The 24,940-nt window shown below is 46.0% G+C and overlaps 1 protein-coding gene across 1 annotated transcript; it reads right to left on the bottom strand.

Moving 5' to 3' along the window:
* Window positions 1-14,849: 14,849 nt before the first annotated feature.
* Window positions 14,850-20,285, bottom strand: THOC3 (THO complex subunit 3). Its single transcript, XM_056860974.1, has 6 exons — window positions 20,019-20,285; window positions 19,323-19,479; window positions 18,038-18,242; window positions 16,988-17,149; window positions 15,633-15,733; window positions 14,850-15,026 (listed from the first exon to the last, which is right to left on the bottom strand). Exons 1-6 carry the CDS (start codon window positions 20,283-20,285, stop codon window positions 14,863-14,865), a joined length of 1,056 nt encoding a protein of 351 aa, XP_056716952.1. The 3' UTR covers window positions 14,850-14,862.
* Window positions 20,286-24,940: the final 4,655 nt, after the last annotated feature.

Genomic DNA, 24,940 nt, shown 5'->3' with positions numbered 1-24,940 from the left:
CCTCTTGCTCTACCCATCAGACCAAAAAAACAAACAAACCACTCTCACCTGCTGTGCTCCCTGGAGCCACAGGCTGGGCACTGCCGGGAGCCTGGCTCCCCCTCTCTTCCCCCACCCCTTAACTGTGCAAAGCTGGAGTTCTGTTGTGCCAAATTGCCAGCTGGCTACATGGTTAAAAAAAAGAAGAAGCAGCAAAAACCTGAGCACAGACAGGGGGAACTGGGACCAAATTCACTGATGCAACCTCATGGGGTACCGGAGAGGGAGGGGAGCCCGGGCTCTGCACAATGCCATGCTCCCTCGCACATTCCACAGCCCCATGCTGACTGCCAGAGAGGGATTGTGTGCCCCACACCCCTCCGTGCTCCTGTTCCTGCCTAGCTCCTTGGGGCGAGGCCTGCCCCCACACCTTCCATCTCTGACCAAGGGAGCGACCAATCAGAGCAATCCTTCTCCCCCCCCCCCAATTGTAACTTCCAAGGGCTGTTGGCATATTGGATTGTCTGTCTCATGCTTGGGGAGGGGATCATTACCAGAGGAATCACACCTCGGTCACAGATGCAGTTACATCTGTGCGCAGAGGACAGCGTAGAAGCTCTGCTCCCTGTAACCATTTGCAGTCCACACACATGGCCACAGAAACACACACATACTTCCACAGCCACGCTAGTGCGGGTGAGGGGCCCAAAGGCCAAGTTCACTCCTTTCATCTGATCTCATGAACCATGGGGGGATGAAGCCTTGGGTTTAAGATCACTCGGCTCCCTTGTGGATACAGGGAAGGAGAGGATTCTCGCGTCACTGCTGTCTCAGCCACCTTTCTTTAGTCCCCGTTCATCCTTTTACTTTCCAGCTGCCCTGGTGTTCGATCCCTAAGTGTTTTGTGGCAGCTGCAGGCAAAGACGACAGAGTAGGAGGGACAACGGAAATTGCTCAGAGTCCTCAGTTACTCCTTTGGATAAGGTGATTATTCTGGAGACTGATAAACTCAAGGGAAAGGGGTCGTCTATGCCCAGACCCAGTGAGTGGGGGAAGGAAAGAGACCCCTCCATTGTCCAGGCTGGCAGAAGCTAGCTATATTTACCGGTATACTGGTGGAAATCCAGAAGATTGCCTTCCATGAAGGGACTGAGAAGTGAGGAGGAGGATCTGGAGACTCTGAAGCAGATTGATGATACTGTGAGAACAAACAGTGCCTGCTGGCTCAGTCCTTTGGGACTGAGGCTCAACCACTGATCCTAGCTAAACCAAGGGCTCTGCATCACACCCAGTAATGTTGTCTTTGTGGCGTCTTGGCCTCGGGCACCCTGCCACAGGCCCTCATAGATGCAGACATGCTCATCGAGTTGCTTTGCGCATATTCAGATAACATGCATACACTTTGGTGTGCGTAGTAGGGTGCCTCTGCACCACTCTCAGACGACGTCACACAAGCACAGATAAAAATCCCGTCTGAACTGCTTTGGCTCACATGACATAATCGGCGCTTTCTTTTCCATGCTGCCCAGTGGCCCCAGTGAAGAGATGCCAAGGAACCTCCAAAACGTGCTGATTCAAGGTACCACATAGTTTGGGGGAGACCCTTCCACTCTCCCACCTCTACGTCCCAATCCTGCCCGGAGGTGTGGTGATCTACAACCCCTCCCCCAGCTCTTTGCTGTGCTGTTGTTGCATCCACACCCCGGCTGCTACTCCCCATCCTTTCCCCAGAGGCACACAATTAGGCAAAATGGGTTGGCTAGAAGGTGAGGGGGGAATCTTGCTACCGCTCGGCCTACCCCCAAACTTAGGCTAATAGTCCTTGCCCACCGCTGAAACAAAGGTTGGGACCAGCCTGCCTCGGGGAACTTCTGTGGTTTTCGTTCTCTTGCATGTCTCTGTTTGAGAAGGCAGGTTCCCCTTGTTCCCCAAAGTTTCCTGGTGCCCAAGGACTTTTTTTGCCAAGGTGGAGTTTGACATTGGGAGACCTCTCCCTGCATCTCAGTGTCCCTCCTTCCTTCCTTCCTCCCCTAATAGTTAAAGCCATATCAGTTAGACTGCAATACTATCAACACTAAAAACTCCGCGGGCCACGCTCTCTCATCTTGTACAAAGGAGCGCCCCGGGGACGGGGGGGTGCCACTCCCGCCCCCCTCGCCCGCTCGTCCGTGTCTCTGGCCACCTGCCACGTGGCCCATGTGTGTGTGTTTTTTGCATTGGTGTCTCTGTAACAGGGTAAATCACCCCAGCGCCTCCCATCTGTCTTGTTGTCTCTACTAGTCACTCACTAGATGGTCACCGTACGGCCCCATGGAACTCAGGGCTTAGGGGCAGAGAGTGAAGAGAGAGAAGCAGGCTGGAGGTGGCAAAGGGGCCAGCCTGTCCACGTTTTGTTTGTATTTGTTGACCGGGCATGTGCTTTGGCCAGTCGCCGTGTGTGCAACCATCCCACAGGGCAAAGAGTGTGACTGTAGTGTGGAATGACTGACCAGCGGGCGTTCTCGAAGGCCTGTGCTAGTTGCGGGCAGGTGGCTTGTGTGCCAACAGGGTGCTACCCCTGCCTGAGTTCGCTCGTGTCCATTGTCTATTTGACCTTTGTGGCTGGGCATTGCAAACTTCAATAACTCCACCTCACATGGGGCAAAGGGCTGATGCTGGAGCCAGCTTCCCACCTTGCAGTGGTGCTGCTGATGCTCTCAGTTTATATTTTTAACAACACCACCCATAGGTTGTTGATCCAACCCAGAGAGTGGGCTGACCGGGCTGCTAGTGAGCCCCTGTGCCCCGCCCCCACACATACTGCCCACAAGACTTCTACTACCCTCAATGGCCTATCTCAGGGTAAGAGCTAAAGGCAAAACCTGTCTGTATTGGAGGGATTTGGGATAGCAAGGCCGATGACAAAATGGAAGAATTAAACCAGGCTTCACCCTGGGAATCTCAGTGGAGCCGTTGTGGGACTTTTCTCATGTTACCTTTGTGCATGGGAAATACTGCAGTGCAGCTCTTCCTTGCACCACTAAGGTCACTTCAGAAGCCCTGGGCCACATGCAACTTGCTCACACCGCAGCTCCTCCCTACCCCAGCCTCATTCCTCCTAGACATTGGAGCACTGATAGCTTTGGGGAGCAGCTGCTGTGAGTCAGCCTGAGAAAAGTCCCTTGTCAAGGGCTTCATAGCCAACCACTGTTAGGAACTCGATGAGAAGCGGCTTCCAACATGAAGTGCTTCTGTACTTCATTTTGTGTGAGAGAGAGAGAACCGATGATACTAAGATTAACTTGTTATCCTCCCAAAGTTCTGAGATTATTGAATCTGTAGCCAAATTTCTTGGTGATGTAATTAAGATGCGAGGTAAAGTGATGTATAGTGGCTAGGTTTACTCTTTTTGATTGCCCTTGGTATGCCAATAAAGGTACTGAATCTGTGTGAGAGAGTGACAGAGAGAGAATAAACAGTGGCGGGTTATTACCAGTCCTCCCCCCTTATTACAAAGAGCTTACATCATTTGAGATCTCCCAATCTCCCTCCTTTGTCCTTACACATTCCCGGGCCAAGAACCACTACTAGAGGTGTTCTTTTATCTGCACAATTGAGTTTACACCTACGGTTATGTATGAAAATCCCCAGTAGATGTGCAGAGCGACCGTAATGACCGTTTGCGTTACTGAATGAATGACAATAAAGGTGTGTGTGTGTACGTTGGTCTGACTGACTTTGTAGGAAGGAGTGCAGACTTGCTTTTTGGCTCTGTGAGCATATGAATGTGTAAGAAAGCAGGGGAAATCAGCAGCATGGATGTGTATGTAGCAGTATGTGTGTGTGTGGGGGGGGTGAATGAGTTTGCATAAAACCAGAGGAAATGGTTGAGTCATCTCTGCCCATTCATCTATAGCTCTCAGTGTCTCCCAGTGTACATACATTCCATTTGTTTTCAAATGGCTTCCAGCGCAGGGCATCCCACAGGGACTCAATGCTAGCAAAGAGGAATTGAATACAGACTCCAGATATTTCCCTGTCCCCATTCTCCAAACCTATGGAGAGCGCTGCGCGAGGGGCCCTGCTTCATTACCCTATGCATGGATTCCCCTTTGTCTGCTTGCCTGTCACTAGACTGTATGGGGCGGGGGGAGCCTGCTACTGCCCCATACACTAACCCATCAGATTGTGTGAACCATCGTGCATCGCTTGTGCCATCTGCTTTTTAGAGTCATCGTGTCTAATTGGCTAGTCCTCCTCCCACCTGCACCTGGGAGGGGCCTCCATCACAGTGATGGGACTTAATGGGATCCTGAAAGGAAAGAGGAAAGTGCAGTCAGCACACTCTGGGGGGTTTTCCTCCAGGTTAGCGCTAAAGGGGGACTTCCATCACCCCACCAGAGAGCTGAACTGCCAAGTCAGGGAGTGTGCCACTTCTGAGCCATTCCCCTCGCACCCTTCAGCCTGACTTCGACCTTGGGGTGAGTGGGGGGTGGGACTTCCCATCTCCCTTCCTCTGTGGGGTGGAGGATGCAGGCAAAAGGGAGAGGTGTAGTGAAGATGTGAGGGGCTCCATCTGTCCACCCTATGGTGACCATCCTGCTCTTACTAGTCTTTGAAGAAATAATAAAAAATAAAGGAATTTGTACATTGCCCCTGTGTCCAGTGTCTCTCTGGCTGCCAGTGTGGAAGGAGGGATCAGAGTGGGGGGCAGCAAAAGAGAGAGAAGTGTGAGCAGCACTTCTGGAAGGAGCTCTGCAGCTGAGGCCCTCTGGGCAGCAAATAGCCAGGGGGAAGCTAAGGAGGGAGGTGGGGTGGGTCAGACGGACTGTAAGGCGAAGTATGCTGGAAGTCACACCAAGAAAAGGTGCCGCCGAAAAACAATTCACGTTTAGAGAAAGCCTCCCAGCAGCTCTACCCACTGCGTTTTTTCTTCACCAACCTGTGTTTAAGCTCCTCCCTCATTCAAAACGGAATTGCCGAGGGAAGTGGTGCATATACTTGTATCAGGAGCTGGATCATTGAAAGCAGTAGTCCAGTTTTTTTTCTTGCCCTCATCCCAGTGGTGAGGCATCCCACTATACCCTGTTTATCCTTTCCTGCAGCCCAATACATGTCATAGCCAGTTTCAGCATCTCCTTATTGAACAGCTTTAGCTGGTACCAGTTTGCTTCAGCAACTGGATGAGTGCCTCGTCTTCCTCTTCTGTGCTCCTCTTTCTGGGAATCTGCAGGATGAGAGAATCCATAACTAGAGAGCTGGGTGTGTGTGTGAGTGGACTAACCCATTTTTTAGGTCAGATGCGGCCCATAGGTTACTAATTAGCCATCTTTACATAGACCATCATTGGTGTTCCTTGATAATATATCAGGAAGCACAGAAACCCTGCTCTTAGCTGTTGGCTGATTTAAGGGCTTGTTTCCAGCATCTGGGTAAGAACTGCCATGTGTTCTCCATGGCAGATCTCAGAGACTGGATTAAGAGACCATTTCTGTAGGCAAGTGCTGAAGAAGGGTGCATGCTACAGTGGCCAGTGGTATGTAACTCCTATAATAGTGTCCCTGAATATTTTAATACAGCATAGATTCCCCTTGCACAAGGCATAAATGAAGAAGCCATTTACGAGGAAAAGGATTGCAGGAGCAAAATATTAAAGCAAACTTTTGCAACAACTGCAGTGTGCATGAATCAAAATGACAAACAAGCAGCTGTCATGCTCTGGGCCAGAGCCCTGCTGGGCCCTACAGAGCTGCCCATATGCTAATGGATGCCAGAACCCTTCGCCAGCTATATCTTCAGAGGTAGCTAACCCATGAGGCAAGCAGCCAAGAGGAGGCCACAAGCTTGCCAGCTCAGTTAACAGGCTCACTACTATTGCCTACTGGGTGACCTTGGACAAGTTTATACCTCTTTGCATGCCTCACTTCTCCCTCTGCAAAGCAGGGCAGAATTTGCCTCTGTGGCTAGTAATCAGAGACTAGAACACCTTTGGGGCTTGTGAGGTGGATCAAGAGTTGACCATGCATTCAGCACCTAGCATAAGCCTAACATGGAAGACTAACATTACTGACTGCAAAGGTCATACCAATCTTTTGTGCTTGCATGCGGTCACTCATTTTTTGGCCCCACATATATTGAACACACAAAGCTGCCTTAAACTGAATCCGACGTTTGGTCCATCCAAGTCAGTATTGTCTACACAGACCAGCAGCAGCTCTCCAGGGTCTCAGGCCGAGGTCTTTCACATCACCTATTTGCCTAGTCACTTTGACTGGAATTGCCGGGGATTGAACCTGGGACCTGCATGCAAAAGCAAATGCTCTACCACTGAGCCACAGCAACCACTGCCCAATCCACCTCAGGTCACACACATGGATGACAGCTTCAAGACCTGTCACGGGTCCAGTCGTAAACAAAAGAGTTGGTGGAAAACATTTCTCAGGCCTGTTTGTGAGATATAACAAGCTACCCCTACTGTTCAAAGCCCAGTCCTCTTCCCAGGTGTTTAAGCTGTTTCTAGGAATGTATATTCCAAGAAACCAACACCTTTCTAGTGAGGAAAGTTACTGAACAAAGGGGGGGGGGATGTCACACAATGAAAGTAAGGAAACTAAGACCATTTCTGAAACTTTTAACTTCAAGGATCAATAGTTTATTCTCATTTCCCATAATTTAGGGTATGTAAAGATCAGGGCTTATCACCTTCTCTTTTGTCCTTGCTCAATCTATTGAGTCTGCTTATGATGTGTGCTTTTTATTTCTTAATTAAAAATTCTTTACATTTTCAGTGTGCTTTGTTTGATCCTTGTGATCATGTTAAGCTCTATTCAGTTACACTTATCAAGGAGTAGTAGGGGGAGGGGGAGCCATAGACCCCTCCATCCCCAGAGTGTGCAAGCGAGAGCACTGGTCACTGCAGTAGCTAATGAGAGAAGTGGGAGATGCAAAAGAGGTGGAGCCTTTAAGGGGCAATGTACCCTAGAAGGCCTAGGAGACCACTCAGGCAGACATTTCCCTTAGTTTATGGTCTATGGTGGCAACATAAGTTTACCCAGAGAAAGAGAATGAACCAGAAGAAGAGGAAGAGGGACTGTGCCAGGCAGGCAAGCCAAGAAGAGCGAGTAACTTCTGCACTTTCACATGGGCAGCAGTGTGGACTGTAAGTCCCATTTCCCCATGCCTTTTTATTAATAAAATCAATAAAAGTGGTTTTTAAAGGTTTGTGAGCAGTTGGGGTGACAGTTCAGTAAATTCTACATTTAAAAACTTGTCATATGGGGGATGGAGATGCTACTTCATGTACACAGGAACAGTTCCATCAGTTTAACAAGCACCCATTCCTGACCTGGACAATGGCTACTGAATTAGGCTGCCACTCTAGATAATATTGCACTTTTCTCCTGACCTCCTTCCATACGGCTCACAGCAGGTTCTCCATTCTAACCCCCCTATGAGGTAGGTTAGGCTGAAAGAAAAAATGTTGGCAGGTACGATGCAGTTTACCTTCAAACAGAGCAAAGGGGGTATTGTATAGCCTCATGAGGCCATGTAAAGGGCCAAAAAAAAAAAAAAAAGCCTCAGGCTGCAACAAAAGTTACTCTGGACTGCCCTCACAGATATCTCGGGCTATCATCCTCCTTTCAGCTAACTATGCTCTTGTACATGAAGAAATGTGCATAGGCCGACAGCAAAGCCCGTCCACCTGTATAATGTCTACAAACGTACCCAACACCATTTGCCTTGGTTCTCATGAACACAGCTGAGGAAAATGAGCTCATAACTGAGGGGCTGGAAAGAGGAGGCAAAAGCACAGCATGCCTGAACTTGGCAGGAAGCTGGTATTTGTCGGTTTCCTGAGGGCCGCACTATGGCTGGGGGAAGACAATGGGAGCTGATTGCTGTAAGGGCTAAGGCAGCAGAGTGAGAGAAGATAATAGCAGCTCTTTGGGCTGGAGGGTTCAGCCCTACTTGGAATAGAATTAAGTAATGGCTATGATTAGTGCCATGGAGGGTAATGGAGATGTGCTGCCTGCTGAGAAGCCTAGCAGCCCCCTGGCCACAGCCTGAATCGCAGCATTCTGGTGCTTCTCCCCATATGCCCCGTCTCCATGTGCTCACCACCCTTCTGCTGCTTCTATGCCACAAGCCTCTTCCCAGCAGAACCAGAGGCAGGAATTCCAGCAGGTACATCCCATTTCCTGTCTCCTTTGCAACCTCTGCCCTGCTTCACTTTCCATCAGTGAAGCAGACTAAGTGTGGACACAGGCTGTAAGGGCAGAGGCAGACTACAGTTCCACAGAGAGTTAGTCTGAAAGAGACGCCTCTCCTACATCGCCTCTGGTCAACCAGGTTGGCACACAGGTTTTCAAAACACAAGCCAACGAAATCAATTTGCCAAAGGCAAAATTCGGGACATGTGTACATACTGTGTTTGTACATACAGCTGACTTATGGTGAGCCTGTAGGGTTTTCAAGGCAAGAGACATTTGGAGGTGGATTGCCATTGCCTGCCTCCGTGTGGACTGAGTTATTGCTTCATGTATATCTGTCACCTTTCCTAAAGCTACGCCTGTCTTTCCTCCTTCGCCCTGCATTTGATCCTGGGGAAAGCCAGCTGAACAAGGAAGTCTCATCCATTAGCCTTTACTAGCAGTCCCACTAGTCCCCATTATCTGTTTACCCAGAGCTTCTGCTTAGAGCTGGCAGCCAATGGCAGAGCTGCTTTGTCTAATTAAATCTGCCTTCAGAAAGTCACTGTAAAGCGCTTTCCATGAATGTGAATTTATTGTCAATAATTATGTGCCTTCATCAGACACCAGACACCCATATTGAAGGGGTTCTTAGCATTTACCCACCAGATTCTTATTCCTCCCCCAATGAACTCTCTCTGGTGGTCTTACAGCTGGTGCCCCTGCAAGAGATTCCAGTCCACTGGGATGTATCCTTTCAGGTTTTTCTGCTGGCAAAAGTGGGAAGATGAGCCTATGTCAGAATTTTGGAAGTCACATGGAATGGGGGCTGCAGAGAAGAGGGGAATCAAGAAAGACTGAGCAGAAAAGCCGGGAGAATACAACTCACTGTTGCAGCCACTAGGAGAAAGCACTGTAACGTCTCATTGGAACAATGGGGGTGAGGCTTCAATGGGTCTGAGGATGTGAGGACTGTACAGGATGTAAACATTGTGGTAAGGAGACCTTTTAGAGAGAGCATCACAGTTAGCCACAGCCTTTTGTACTCATAACAATGGGACAGCTTTGGGCTTGCTACAGAACTCTGAATAAGGCACCTGTCAAATATAAAAGCAGAGAACAAGCCATTAGGCTCAGAGGAAATATAGGGAGCAGTTCGACTCCTTGTTCTTGCAAGATTTAAAGTGTTTTACTAACCAACAGAAATACCAGAAAGAGTTAATCTTGCCTGTGATGGTTCATAAGAATTACTGGAGCAATCTAGCTTTACTCCCATAGGGGTTCAGGGTGCAATGTCATTCCCCATCAATACATGAAAAAAGCAGCCTTAACAGTGGACCTCCTAGGATGGTTTCTATCCCTTCTGTGCATTAATAATACTTAAGGTCTTCAAAGTACTTCACATACATTATTACAGTAATCCTTGTAACAACCCTGCATGGTAGACCAATGTAGCTGAATGAATCATGGAAATGAGCAAATACACATGCAGAATTGCTGTACACCGATTCCACATATATTTTATGAAAACAGAGAATCTTTAAAATTACCATAATGATACAATAACATATGAACAATACAGAGAGTACATTAATCAAAATGCAGGCATTATGACAAAGATTAGAAGTGAATTTCTGAATCGCTTCACAATGGGCTGCACAGGGTGGAGTTAAATAATGAGACGCAAACAAGGCTTTTCTAAAAAATAAAAAATAAAAGTTTTATCTTTGGACACTACCCTCAAGCATTCATGACATCCAGTATATAATATGGGAATGATTCAAGACAAAGACGAAGAAGGTTTGAAAAAAGGGACTGAATGGACAGAATAAAGGGATGTGACCTATACCAAATAAATCAAAATAAGTTAATAATGGCGCACACCCATTACCCTTCTATGTATGACATTGTTAAAGTATTGAAAGGAAATGCACATTTGACTACACTTGCTGGACTTCTGTCATAGACCTCTGTCATCCTCCACTCCTAAATATAGTGCTTTATGAACTCTTCAGTTCGGCAAAAGATGTTGTGAGCTTTCCAAGGCTGCAATCCTGTACATAGAGGCAACAAGAACCACTGAACTCAACATGAATTTCTGAATAAACCTCAGTAGGTTCTAACTGTAAGGATAACAATATCTGTACTCGTCCATGACAAGGCAACATTTCAACCTTTTCCAAAGAGCACTTTGCTTCGTCCCTTGCACAGACAGGAGGATGGCAGAGGGAGCAATCCAAAGTTTTCAAGAGCAAGAGAGTCCTCAGTCAAGCTAGGAACACCCCACAGATCACCTGAATGGTATTGTCTCAGTTGAATCAGAAGGAGGAGCCCACAGTCTAGTTCCAGCTTCCATTTAGCTTTCTCTTATCCCCTCTGAGAACTCTGGGCTAGGGAGCGGGGGACCGCACTATTAAGTGCAATCCTTGTCCCTGTTATTGGACACATGGCTTGCTCAGCTGAGGCTGATTCCAATTCACATTCTTCTCCCTGCAATGTCGCAACAAGATCCACAGGCAAAGCTTAATCTATGTGCAAATACATACATCATGCAAATCAACTATTTAAATATTTTAGGGCTCTCTTAAGAAAACAAAACTGGGTATTCCGTAAGTTCCCCCCATTCCCTGCAGAGAGCTTTCTTCCTTTCAGAAGAACAGTGGGGCACCAGACAGAGCCAAGTAGCACTTCCTGCAGGCTACAGCATTAGCATCTCCATAATTCATGGACTACAGCCCTTTGATCTCAACCCTTTGAAGAGGCTCCTAGCAGATCTTACTAATGTTGCAGCTGCCCCGGTAAGGAACAATCAACGCAAAGTGGGGAATGGGATTTTTTTAATTAGCTCAACACTAGGCTTGATCAAACAGAGATCTCTGCCAGGGAAGCTACATGGAACACACAACACTGTAGCAACCAAACTCACATTTGCACGCAAACGTACTTATGCTTGCAATGTCAGGCCCCCTCCCACACACAGCATATGCTGAGGAAGAAGATCCCATTCCAGAGTCTTTATTCAAATAGCCTCAGTGCAAGTGTTTGTCTCTTAAACCTCTGGTATATTGTTGCATGGAAGAACAGGGACAGAAGTAGGGATTCCTGGTGAATCCAATCCTGATTTTTGTAAGAGTGGCAGCAACTTAACGAACCTTTCCTGCCTAGGCATCATCCCCAAAAATTACCAGGACTGCTATCATTCACTGTATGCATAGCAGTTGGGACAGAGGGCCTGGTCCAGCACAAATCCTGCTAAAGTTATAATCTGTATTCATTTAGCACCTAGAATCTAGCAGGTCTTCATGTTCGCCAGGTCAGAATACTATTGGCTTGTAGACAACAATGGTTACAATTCTGTGATCAGTTACATAGGAATAAGCCCCAATTAACTCAGTATGTTTTCAGAGTAAGCATTAACAGAATTGCGGTGAAAAAGGAGCCAAGGGAGAATGGCACAAACACACCTGATTTCAAGATCTAGAATAGCTAGTAAAATCACCGTGCTACAAGCACCTTACTGCCTTCTAGTGTAAATAACATGCCATGACAGACAGCATAAAAGTCTGAAAGTACTATATTCACTCAAATGCAAGACTAGGTTTTCTCTCAAACATGCTGTCAACAAACTGATCTTTTAATACAGTGTCAAGCTTTATTAAAAACACTAGTTCAGGCTGGAGGCCTAATCAAGATGGAATTTTTCATACTGAAACTCAGCAAATTGTTGACTTGCAGAAACTTAGATAAGAGAACCCAGGTGCGGTTCACACCAACAAGTGTAATTAGCTCCAAGGACACCAGGCTGGGAGAGAACATTTCATCTAATTAGCACTTGAGGCATCTGGGAGAGAAGCCTTGTTGAGGGGGCTGGACACTGCTGCAGTGTCCGATCTCTTACCCCTAGGTCATATGGCTAGCAAGTTTTGTTGGTCGAGTGACCATCACTGACCATACTTTTGATTGCTTACCCAGGATCAGGCCAATGCAGGCCTTTGGGCATATAGCTCAGACCCTTCATTCTAGTTTGTTCCTTGCTCCCTCCTTGGTCCTGAGCTTTGGTCTAGGTACATACCCTGTGCCTGGTATCTTGTCTTGTTGGTGGGTCTTGCTGACCGGAAACCTTCCTTTGGACTTTGACTCCTGAAAGCACTCAGCCTTCTTGGTAGCATCTTGCTATTTGAACCAATGCTTATAACTGTGTAGTTCGTCTTTTGCAACTAGTTATTTTATCCTCATTGTTCCTGATCTTTTATTCTTATTTTTTCACAATTTTAATAAATCACGCTAATTATACTTTGTGGTGTGTTTGAATTCAGGAGGCTTCAATCTGAATCCAGTACTTTGGCCTTTATTGGCTTCGGCTACCAAATTACCCGTTTTCTGAAACTCACCTTGTAAGCATCCTACCTTGCAAGGGTGACTTTCTTTATTTTAGCCCCAGGAGGGTCAGAGGCTTTTCCCTTGGTTTCTGGCTGACTGGGTAGAGAAAGGGACTGGTGGCAGGCTACCAACTGGGGTGTGAGGAGCCACACTTCAGCCTTTTGTAATTTTGTTGAGTTTAACTGCCCCATCCTGGAAGGGTCTTGGATCACTTTCAACATATGGCATTCCCGCCCCCAACTGGGGAGGGGCATCTTAAATTTGCCTACAAGTTACTATTATACCCAAAAATTTTATTATTATTGGACATAACATGTTAAAGCAGGTTCATTTTTCATTCTGGGTCATCTTCCTTTCAAGTAAATATGGTACTGTATATGCTCAGGTTAAAAGGTACCAGGAATTTTTTTGATACATTCCAACTTTCCATGCCGAACTCTGGAAATATTTCCATAGCACTCACACACGCCTTTACAAGAGTACAAATGGTAAGGGATAGGGGCCTGAAAGAAGCTGACTAAAGACAATAATACGGTAGGTCAAAAAAACTTGAACTTTGTTCCCTCCATTTCTAGCAGTTACTCCTATACTCCACAAATCATAAGCACACAACCACACCAAGGGGACTGAGTGTGGAACAGGGAACTGGACTGTGCATCTTGCCTTAGAGAGAACTGATTCAAATCCCTGGTCAACCCTGAAACTCACTTGGCAGTCCCAGACAAGTTACCACCTCTAGCTTTACGGGATTGATAAAATGGGGTGAAAAACGCCATGTGACCACTCTAAATTCACGAGAGAGAAAGGATATGTAAACAGAATATTGCCCCAGGAAATTACACAAAAATGATGAAAGGTAGCAAAGAGTGAAAGAGTAAGACCCAGACTGGGCATATATTCAGCGCAAAAGTGAACAGCCATCCCAGGTCATATCCAGGTCTCAAATGATGTGAATACTTATAGGCCAATAGCAAATATCATGTTATGGGAAAGGTCCTCAAGCAGACGGTCTCAGTACAACCCCATACTACTGCAGATGACCCCATCTCAAATCTGGTTTCCAGTTTGGCTCAGTAAGTGAACTGGCTTTAATTGCCCTAACAGATGTGTCAAAAGAGAGCCCAAGTGTGACACTGTTGATTCTCCTGGACCACTCAAAGCTTTTGATACCACCATTCACTATATCCTTCTTGACCAGCTGACTGGGAATCTGAGGTCCCAGGCATCAGAGTGTGTACTCCTACCTGGCTCACCAGTTCCAAGCAAGTGGCTGTTCAACCTCTTAGCATTCTTTATTGCATTTGCTGCCCACCTTTCTCACTGAGACTCTGACTGCTAGAAAGGAGAGACAGATTTGTATGCCACCAATGTTCTGATGACGCTCCAAATCTCTGGATGGCTTCTCCCAGTAGTTTTCTGTAGATTTTAAAGAGCACAGGGATGAGGGGACTGTAGGACGCACAGTACTGGAAAACAGTTAATATTCTCACATTAAACGCATGAGAAGGACAAGTTCTAGTTCTCACCACAAAAGAGTTGATTTCTACTTGAAAATCAAACCAATAAAAATATTCAACAGAACCTTAGACGCGCATGTGCTTTTTGCTTGTTCCTTGGAGGGAAGAGATGAGAAAGGCACACCGTATTTGAGAAAGAGAGGTGCCCTGAGTATTCTTATAGCGGCAATATTTTCCTGGCAGTCTACGTTTTTAAAAAGCTACAGTACACCAAGGTTTTATTCATTTAGTGGAACAATATTATCTAAAATTACAGAACCGGTTCATACAAAAAAATAATCCTTTTGTAATACCAAGATGTGAGTGGAATGAAGGACACACAACACACACAAACCCTGCCTCCAAAAAGGTCAAATTAACCATTCTTCAAGCAGAAAAGAGGGTTCCAAATGTGACCACAGGCAACTTGCTCTCTTCTCAGTGCATCTCAATCCTCAGGGGAAGACTGGAAGGGACCCTGAGTCACCAAGATCTGCAGGAGGCCATGCCTGCTACGGCGCCTGAACAGCCAAGAGGTCAGGAAACCATTCTCCCACCCATCCCCCTTTGTAGTAAAATATATATATCACAAATGCCCCAAAAGGGGAAAGAGAATTTGGTTGGTCAGACCCTGTGCCTACTAGGTCAATCAGGCAGTCTGCAAGAACTTCAAAAAGCAGACTTTTTGGATGAGAAAATGCCAGGCTGTGGTACACCTCCTATCCTAAAAAGGCCAACAAATCCAGAATAGAACCACAGCAAAGATGACTGGTGAACATCCTGGCCCTGGCTCAGAACCCCAGGTCACAAATATATAGACAGTCTCCAGCAGCCTTTTCTTAGGAGTCATTAGGGAGACCAAAGAGCTTCACAGTGCCAGCTTCCCTGCTGCTGTCGTATTTGCCATCCTTGTCATCACAGGCGAAGGCCAGCAGAGGCCGCTTTGGGTGCCAAGCGACTGTGAAGGTCGGAGACTCACACTGCACTTCCCAGAGCTTCTCCCCTGGAGACAGAGACAATATGGTTAGAGATGCACTAGCACCAGGTCAACTACAGCCCAGACACCAGCCCTTGGCTCACCTTTACAGCACAAGAATGCCTTTTAACAGAGTAAAAACAAACAGAAGTCTAGTGGCACCTTAAAGACTAGCAAAGTTTTCTTCCTCTATAAACTTTCATGAACTACAGCTCACGTTAGCCCACTGTGGATTAACAGCGTGACTCAAAAAAATTGTGCATCCTCTATTTTAACCTCTACACCTCTATTTTAACCCAGCTTCTCTTTTATGAAAAGCTGCAAGGGCAGTCCAAAGCCAGAAGCGCTCGGCCAGCATAGGAAGCAACATAAATTTAGGAGGGATCTTTTATGCTCTTCGTCAGACCCACAGGACACAGGCTGTATGGTTTCAAGGACATCAGAACAGGTTCAACAACATCCACTCTGAAGTGGATATCCTGCCCTGAACTCTCACCAACCTCTAGCATATACAACTCCGCCAACACCATTTTAGGACCAGACCTCACCACAATTAGAGCACCTCCAGAAGAAGACAGTTAGAAAGGCATTAAAATTACTTTCTTGACAAGCAACAGGAACAATAGTGTTTACCTGTTTCTACTTCAGCAATATCAATAAAATGATCTTCAGATGCGGAGGCTAACATTTTCCCATCATGGCTGAAGCTCAACGTCCTCACAGGCCAATCCAGCCTGCAAATATGGGAGCAAACAGACAGAGAATTGGGAGGAGAGTCAAAAAGAGCAGTTATCCTGGATTAGACATCAAGCCCAAGTTGACCAGCATCTTGTTTCCAGCAGTGGCCAGCCTGAGGTTTCTGGGAAGCTCACAAGGAGGACAAAAAGGCAACAGTCCTCCCTTGTTATTTGTTCCTAGCACACGGCATCCAGAAATGTATTGCCTCTGGACATTAATTTTGGATAGAGCCATCCTTTATTAACTATTGCAGCCACCTTTGGACTGCATCCAGGCCAGCGGTTACCCTGTCTAGTGGCAATGAATTCTATACTTATAGGTGCTTGTTCTATCCTCATGAGACGGGGACAAACAATTTCTTCACATCAGTCACAATTTTATAAACGTTTATTAGACCTAACCTCATCCCTTAGTACTTTTTTCCTAAATAATAAGCCTCAGAACAAGGAGAAAGCGATTCAATCCTTGGAGCATTCTATTTTCCCATTCTTATACCCGTCTCCTGTTCTACAATACTCTTCCAGAGGGCGCAGAACTGAACAGAGTATTCCCAATCCATAACGACCCGTGCAAGTGATACTTGCTGAAGCTGAGCAGAGATGGATCAGTTTAGTGCCTCAATGGGAGGCCTCCAGGAATCCCCTACATAGGCAAGGTACAAGCCTCCCTACCCCTCTGTACTATTATTGAACAGAAATTGGGGACCCTGTTTCCCCAGGCCCACTGTGGACTTATGCTCTAGAGATGAGCGCCATTGATCAACTGATTAATAATAGGAACCAGTTCAAAAAATTTTGAAGTTCATTTGTTGCATATTATGGTTTTACTGCATTATATTGTACTGTGTTTGATGGTGTTCGCCGCCCTGAGCCTGGCCTCGGCTGGGATAGAGGGCAGGATACAAATAGAAATTAATAATAATAAAAAATAATAAAATATAATAATGCAGCTTATCACAGGTGTATATTAAAACATTCCAATACTTGATCATTTATATTGAGCTCCTTTTCTAATAGTGCTCAGGATAGAATTTGCCTTTTCCCACAGCTGCTGCACACACTAATATGACATTTTTGTTAAACTGACCTTTCCACCACAACCCCAAGATCTCTTTGCTGGATCCTCATAGGCAATAACATTGGAAAACAAGTGAAATTAGGATTTTCAACCCCATTTACATAAATACACTATAGGAGTATGTGTAGCCCCAAAAGCTGGGAAAGGTGTCTAGCGCGGTCATGACAACTTACCTAGAGAAGCATCGCACGCACACTAGCTCATCCACATCCCAGAGGCTAACCAGTGCATCAGCACTGCCTGTAGCAAAATACTTCCCCATCGGATCAAACTTGATGCAGATGCAGTTTGAGGGATGGGCGTTTATTGACTGAATAGGTTTGAGCTCTGGATAACTGCAGAAAATAAAAAGAGATGGAACTAGGGGTAGGCTGGAAAAAAACCGGCCCTTGATCTAGCTATACAAGGGTTAGAAATGCTTTGCCTACCAATGCAAAATAGAACCTGCTTAATAGCACTGAGGCCTATCAACTGCGCAACACCTCTAAATGGGATTAGTCACAACTGGATAGCAAAGCTCATACCTCTTGCAGCTATAGAAAACACTAGAATAGAAGTCACAGATGAATGCCCACCACACTTATCATCATTCAGAAAAAGAAGCACACAGCTGCTTCATTGTACTGACGGATGTGGGGAAGAAGACCATCTGTACTCTTGCCGCCTAGTCAGGCATGTGCTTATGCCTCTCCTAGTGACTGCAGGTGCCTCCCTAGGAATGGCTTGCCTGTCAACCAGAATTCACCAAGTTTTCACAGTAATTTAATAAGACACAGCTTAACTTTCTGCACACCTGCAGCTTTCACATCCCAGCTTTCCTTCAAGGTTAGATGAAAATCCGACACAGTATTTTTTTTAAGAGCCCTCGTGTTACAGTACAGTTCTCTGCTCAAGTATCTATGAATGGAACGTGAAAGCTCACTCTCTGATTAGCCTATTGTCTGGCAACTATTTCTGAGAACGACAAATTTCATAGAAAAGTAGTTGCTTTAAATTTGAAATTAATTAAATAAAATACATGACAAAAGGCCCTGTCGGCACAGAACAGACCCAAAGGCGACAGCAGGAGCCAGAACAAGGTCAGAAGATGTCGGAGCTTAATGCTCTGTCGAGGAACACCAAAGACATACATAGAAGGCAACCACTTCGCCCCTCCCACCACCTGGACCAAAGACAAGAAGGCCAACTCACTTGCTACCCTTCCTAATATAGGCTGAGGGTACCTGAGGATGCTGATGCAGCCATTGCCATTGGTGAGGAAAAACATATTGTTGTCATTGTTCCAAGAGATCTCATTCACTTCAAACTTGAACTGCTCCTCAGCTTTAGACCGATGAGTCTTTGCGTCAATGAAGGTGACCACATCATCCTTGTTCCCTACTGCAATAGTCTGCCCATCAGGGCTCCAACAGATATTAATGTTCTCCCCTGTACAGAAGAATGGACATTCAAAACCTGGAGCAAGAGCAATTCAGGCAACGCATGGACTTCTGTATTTTTAATTCAGGCAGTACCAATGTGATCAAGGACCTCAGCTTCACCCTACATAACATGCAATATATTCCCCACACCCTCAGCGCATGCAAAACATATCAGATCCATCACTAACAAAAAGTTATACCAACCGTTGGGATACATGCTCTGAACTAAATAAATATGAACAGAACAGCTATGCTTTTTCATGTTACCCACTCTAACACCAGGCCAGCCCTTAAGCAGTTTCCAGTGGTATCCAGTTTGGCACTTTCAAAAAAAGTGAAATCTAAAAATAAATTATTTTGTAGTAAAAAAAAAACCCGTGTAATTTATATATATTAGCTGTGTAAGGATACACAACTTCTTTGTATGAGAAAGAGAAACCTTGTGTGTCTGATCTTGAAAGTGTTGAAATGTATACAGTATTTGCATTACATGTTGTAAAACACAATAGATTTTTTATATTAAAAATTATTTTCACATTAACTTTTTAAAAATCTTTGCCAGTATTTAGTGTTGTTCTGATCTCCTTTGCTGGCTTTCAAAATATAGCTAAAGTAAAAGTACGTTTTAAGTCTCTGTCCCATGGTGCAGAGTGGTAAGCTGCAGTACTGCAGTGAAACTCTGCTCACGACCCGAGTTCGATCCTGACGGAAGTCAGGTTCAGGTAACCGGCTCAAGGTTGACTCAGCTTTTCATACTTCCATGGTTAGTAAAATGAGTACCCAGCTTGCTGGGGGTAAAGTGTCAATGACTGGGGGAGGCAATGGCAAACCACCCCATAAACATAGTATGCCTAGTAAACGTTATGATGTGATGTCACCCCATGGGTCAGTGATGACCCAGGGCTTGCACAGGGGACTACCTTTACCTAGATCTATGAAATACTAACATAGTGAGAAAGAGAGATCCAGGTGATCAAAGTTGCCAAAAGGGACCAGATGCTTCTCAGAAACTATGCTTTGTTGTATCCCCCCACTTTAACAAAAGAATCAGAATAGCTTTACTCCAACATGCTCCAGCATCACTCACCTTTGGTATTCACAGTAGCGATGCTCTTAGTAGTGCGGACATCCCATATACGGATGGTTTTGTCTCCAGATGCAGTGACAAATAAATCTGGATTACTAGGGTGCCAGCACAACTGATCCACACTGTCTCCATGGCCACGGTAGTTATTTTCCTTCACCTAGGGAAGAAAAAAAAGCTTTATTACTAATCACTCTAAAAAACCAGACCTTGAAACCAAATCAGCACTTTTCAAATGTTGCACATCTCACAAGCAGCCCAATAACTAAACAATGCTCACCTAACCCCCACCATGCAAAACTAACCGGACAGCTTGTGGTTTAAGCTTTCATTAGAGATAAAACTTTGGATGAGTGTTACACTACACAGGGTATCAACAGGATCAAGATAACAGTTGGCCTCCTAGGGCAGATGCAACAGAGCTGCATTATCCATCCCTATCATACTCTGGAGAAATACAAACGAGAACCCTAAAATTCCAGGCAGGCGGATGGAAGGCAGAGGCCACGATTGCCAAACGATGCAAAACTTCAATCCCAGGTATACCTACAATGGAGTAAACCCCGCTGAACCTCGTGGGACTTACTTCCGAGCAGAGAAGCTCGGGGTTGCACTGTACATTAGCAGGGTTTGCCCTCAGCGCTTGCCTCTCGTCCACCACCTCCACCACCACCACTTGGGAGCGTCACGGCTACTGACCAGGCGATCCTTGTCCAGCACGAAGACGCTGGCGGTCTTGTCGAAGGAGCCCGACGCCAAGCGGCGGCCGCAGCAGCTCCAGGCCACCGAGTGCACCTTCGCCCCGTGCGCGGGGAATTCGCGGCTCCGCGTGTTGGCCCGGAATAGTTCCTGCATGGCCAGCACGTAGGGAGAAAGAGCCATGGCAAGCGGACCGGATGCAGCCGAACGCCGCTCGTTCGCCGGCTTTCCCTTCCTGCGGCAAAGGTCACGATCCCGTGACGTCATCGGACGCGCCCAATCAACAAGCCCTTCTAGTTCTAGGAAGAACAGTTGTCGCTGCAGAGCCCTCCACGTGCCGGGCGAGAATGGTGGCCATGCTGGGGATCGGTGTGAAACAAAATAAACCGGGCACGATTCAAGGCTCCCTTTCATTGCAACGCTTCCATGTCCTCTCACCAAAACGTTACCTGCGTGACAGGACGATTCTGTTTCCTCACTGGCTTTCCGAATTAGAACCCTTGACGGTTGTTGAGAGTGTGGGAGGAAACAAAACGGCAGCGAGGTTAAACATCTACATTTAGGGTGAGTTTGATTTTTGTTTCTAAATACGATTTCTATAGAATAAGATGCTGTCTTTTGGGGTGTTTTTTTTTTAAATCCAAATAATGCCACTGGCGAGATTTAAAGCATCACCTCACGCCCTTTTCGGGTTAGATCGCCCCCACCCCACCCCACCCCACCCCGACTTGTAATTGGGCAGATGGAAAGAAAAGAAAAACGACCAATCTGTACTTGGCAGGAAAATGAACAACAAAGTGTTAAAGAGACCAGCGGCCCGGTCCTAATCAGCTCCGTTCAATGGATTCTTGTAGATCTGACTTACTTCTCCCCCTCGAACGACGGTACAGGTTTGATACTTATATCTTGCCGGAACAGAAACAAACGCTGTAAGGCTTCACCGGGAATTTTTTGGGAATAGGTTTTAGTGTTATAGGCGAAGGGAGAGGGCTTCATTTGGAGAAACCTGCACCTTTAAAAGTTTGCACGACAGATAGAAATTCAACAGGTGCGGGCTTTTCACCATTGTCTCCATGAGGAGGTAGGGCTGCAGCCGTTGAATTTCTGGCTTTCACACCGGTTGTGAGACACAGGAGCCCTGTCTCTTCCCCCCCTCCCAATATTTTGGGATTCTGTGTCGTTTGCTTCCTGCCTTTTTAGTTACATGACATGCTCTCAAAGCACTTCAACAGGGAGCCTTAAAATTGTGTCCTGCCTAAGGCCAGCAAGTAAGCAGGGACTGGCCCCTGGATTTCCTACATCCAAACCCCATCACTACATCATAATTTTATAGATGTGTCTCTCTTCCCCCTTTCCCTCCAGTTGTTTGGATGTCTCATCACTGAATCCAGGTGCTTTAGTGTCCAGAATGAGAACCTTGACCCTAAATCAAACTATTACAAATATTTTAATAGCTTTTGCTATTTTTTTGTCAGTTCGAGCACACCAGTGAAAAGGTGGGGCATGCATGTAGTAAATGTGTTTTTGTGTTACGTATCCTCAGAAGCCAGCATGGCAATAGTTTGTGTCCTGCTGCTGCAACTGGGGCATTACACCAAAGCATGCATTTAAATTACTCAGGTGCCACATAAAGAAAGGGAGGGGGAGAGAACTATTCAATTATATTTGAATATTTCACTCCTAGCACCTGAGATTAAAGTAAGGTTCTGTGGCCTTTTCACTTTCTTTAGAAGTTACTCCCCATTAACTGTGAATAGGATTCCAGCATTAGAGATACAGCCGCTACTGGACTTAGTGAAGATTAGAAACTACACTATTAGGAACGACTGCAGAGTTTTAATACTTTTCTGTTGACGGGCAAGAGGAGGACCGGAGAAGATTCTTGAGGGAACGGAAGTTCCCCGATGCTTCTTCCTCGTGTCTCCCAGAAGGAGAACTGATGGTCAGCCAACACCGGGCGAGCTTTCACTCCCTTCCCAGCGTTGGTCATACTTTTAACTTCAAAGGACGCCCCGGCTGGAAGTTGGTTGGTTGGTTGGTGGGTGGGTGCAGGGGCTTGGAGCGGAAAGCATAAGAGTGGATGCGAAAGGCGGCTTGGAGAGGGAAGCCTGCCAGGCACGCATTTTGCTTCAAGGGCTCTTCCCACCTCCTTAGCTGGGGAAGTTAGGCTGGCAGCAGCCAGCCAGTCCCGCGCACTTTCTGCTTCGACGGCGCAATCTCAAACAGCCCTACTCGGGTCTATTTATGGAGGGGAGTAAAGCCACAGCCTTCAATTTGCAAGATCTGAGCAAGGCTGTCAAAGAGAGGACATTTGGGAGGACTTTCATTCATAGGGTCGCCATGAGTCAGAAGCGACTGGACGGCACTTAAGACACACAAAGCAACTGAGCAGCCCTCCGTAGGATTCTGAGTAGACCTGCTTAGGGCAGTTCTCTAAAAGCCTTCCGTGCTGATGCCCGCTTCCATTGCACGCCACCAGCTCCACCTTCCTTCGCCTTGCACCTGCTGCCTCCCCCCCCCCCCCGTTGCTTTGACAGCCCCGCTGCACTTCCTCTTCTCTCCGCTGCCGCTACTTTCTCGCATCCCGCTCCCCCCTCCCTTGTTTTGGAAACGGCCGGCTGCGTCGCAGACTGTGATCTCCGGAGATCACATTCAGGGTGGTTGTTTCCTTGCATGGGTTGTGGTCGCGTTCCCGGTTTCGGTTTTAATTTTTTTTAACGTTTCAGTGTTTTTTGCAAACCTCAAGCGGTCGTATTTAACAGAGCAGTTTGAATCGCTGTCGACATCATATTCTTCAAACAACCGATTTGTACTTCTATAGCACTGCAGTTTCAAACCTACATAGTAAAGTAGACTTGGAAAGTTTACCTAGTGTTCATTAGTACATAAACAAGCATTTTGGGGCTGCTTTACACATTATGCCTATTGCCTGGATCTTTTTTGACCTGATAACTGCTGTTTCCATAAACTGCTTTCTCATCTGGTATTTTAGAACAGTTTGAAATGCCCACTTTTCTCCGCATGTATCCTCCCTGTGTGGAAGGCACCTATTCCCTGTGGGCATATTATCTTTAGTTATGTTTTTCTCCTGTTATGTGTTACCGCAGGTGATTTCAGTCTGGGGAAAGTGAGAACAGGAGAGGGAGAAAGTGATTGAGGGGGTGCTGCAACCTTTGCTGCTGTTAAAAGACAGCAGGAGAAAGAAAAGAGGCAGAGTACAAAAGAAAGCTTACCTCTGCTCTTTGCAGCAGCTTCTATACAAAGCAGTCTCAGCTTAGTGGGGCACCTGCCACAGGACTGTAGTAGCAACTGACACCATTCTACTGGCAAAACCTCTGCGGGAAAGCAGACAGATTAACTTCACTTTATTTGTTGTGATCATAGATCACCACAATTGATATACAGGCAGAGTAATCAGCACATATATATACAATATAACTTTAAAGCCACATAATAGGCTGATTTCCATAGTACAGTCAATTAATTTAAAAAAAAATTTAACCAACTGCTTCCTTGTTAAATATGCCTAAGCACAAAATTTGGCCTTAAAGACGGTCTTGTTAGAACAACCGGAGAGGAGGAGGGAAATATAAAATTCATCAGGTCTGCCTGGCAAATTTAATAACATTAGAGTTGTGTATAATTGGACAGGTGCTGTTGCTCACTGGTAGAGCATCTGCTTGGCATGCAGAAGGTCCCAGGTTCAATCCCTACCATCTCCAGTTAAAAGGATCAGGTAGCAAATGGTGTGAAAACAATCTTATGGGGGTTGTATATGCCTGGGATACCCCCAACATGGCATCCGCCACTACTTCCCCTGGTACCTGCCAAGCTTTTCAAAAGGTGGGCCATTGAAAGGCATGGCATGTTATTTGTTGCCCTCATTTAAACTGAGAGGTTTTCCATGTCTGCAATAGCAGCCACTGGAGGACCAGAAGTACTGATAAGCAGCCATGCTTAAGCCCAGTGTGTGGTTCAATTCCTCCTTCAGGCCTGACTAATTAGTGCCATATACTTCTTTTCCGAAGCAGAGATTTAGGGTGCTAGGCTGTTGCATGAAGGGAGATGAGCATTGAGGACCTTCCTTCTGGTTTGCTATCCTCCCAGTGGTTGGACCATGCTTCCAACAAAAATAGTGATAATACTAACCTTTGTAGACCAATGACTGGACTTTGTATAAAGCAGCTTCACAAGTTCAGCATGGCTGCCATGCAGTTTTTTTGAAAAGTGAAGAGGAGGGTATTGTTTGGCTTCACCTCCAGTGGCAGCCATTTTGGGCTGGTGCTCACTGCCTCTGAAAACAGAGACCCTGTTTTCTTGCTGGTATTGTGACTGAGCGGTTCTGGGTTTGGTCAGTAAACTCACCAATGTTAGCTTAAAAAGCTCTATTGAAAGAAAAATTGTCAAAAAGCAACAAAAATGCAAGTTACAAAATCATAGGCCTATGCAATGATAAAATAAAGAAGTCTAGCTAGCTAAATACTATAGATGTTATATGGTAAAAAGCTGGATCATAAAGCTTAAGGTCGAATCAGCTAAGCATGGTTTAAAGCGACAGAGTGAGCTGCTGCAGTGGAATTTGAAGAAGGAATAAATTCATTTCTAACTACTGGAACTCATGGAAAAGCAGGCCATGAACAGGTGGCCTTAACTCCCAACCATGGTAGTTCCTAGAGAGAACTTTTTGGGCTCTTTGGACTGGTTTAGACTGAAATAAGGCTCCCAGGGGAAATGATCTCCACCACCACCCCATCTCACACAGATGTTTCTCATAGTATAATTAAGGATGGTGGGAGCAAGACCTTGACACGCAGTCTGAAGGTGATAGTCTAGCACCTGGTGTTTTGAGAGAGAAAATTGAGCCTGTTTGTGTGTGGGAAAAATACTAGCTGCTGTATCTAGGAAAACAAAATGGATGACAC

The sequence above is a fragment of the Euleptes europaea genome, chromosome 1 (assembly GCF_029931775.1).
Source record: "Euleptes europaea isolate rEulEur1 chromosome 1, rEulEur1.hap1, whole genome shotgun sequence".
Classification (NCBI taxonomy): Eukaryota; Metazoa; Chordata; class Lepidosauria; order Squamata; family Sphaerodactylidae; genus Euleptes; species Euleptes europaea.
This window is presented reverse-complemented; position numbering and strand designations above follow the sequence as displayed.

Bases quoted from the DNA above. Each gene is read 5' to 3' on its own strand.
- THOC3 (XM_056860974.1), bottom strand. From the start codon at position 20,285: ATGACGTCACGGGATCGTGACCTTTGCCGCAGGAAGGGAAAGCCGGCG. The intron at 15,734-16,987 runs GTAAGTTGTCAT...CCATATTTGCAG, and splicing joins TGCGTGCGATGCTTCTCTAG to GCTGGATTGGCCTGTGAGGA. The intron at 15,027-15,632 runs GTAAACACTATT...CTCTGTCTCCAG, and splicing joins TATTGCTGAAGTAGAAACAG to GGGAGAAGCTCTGGGAAGTG.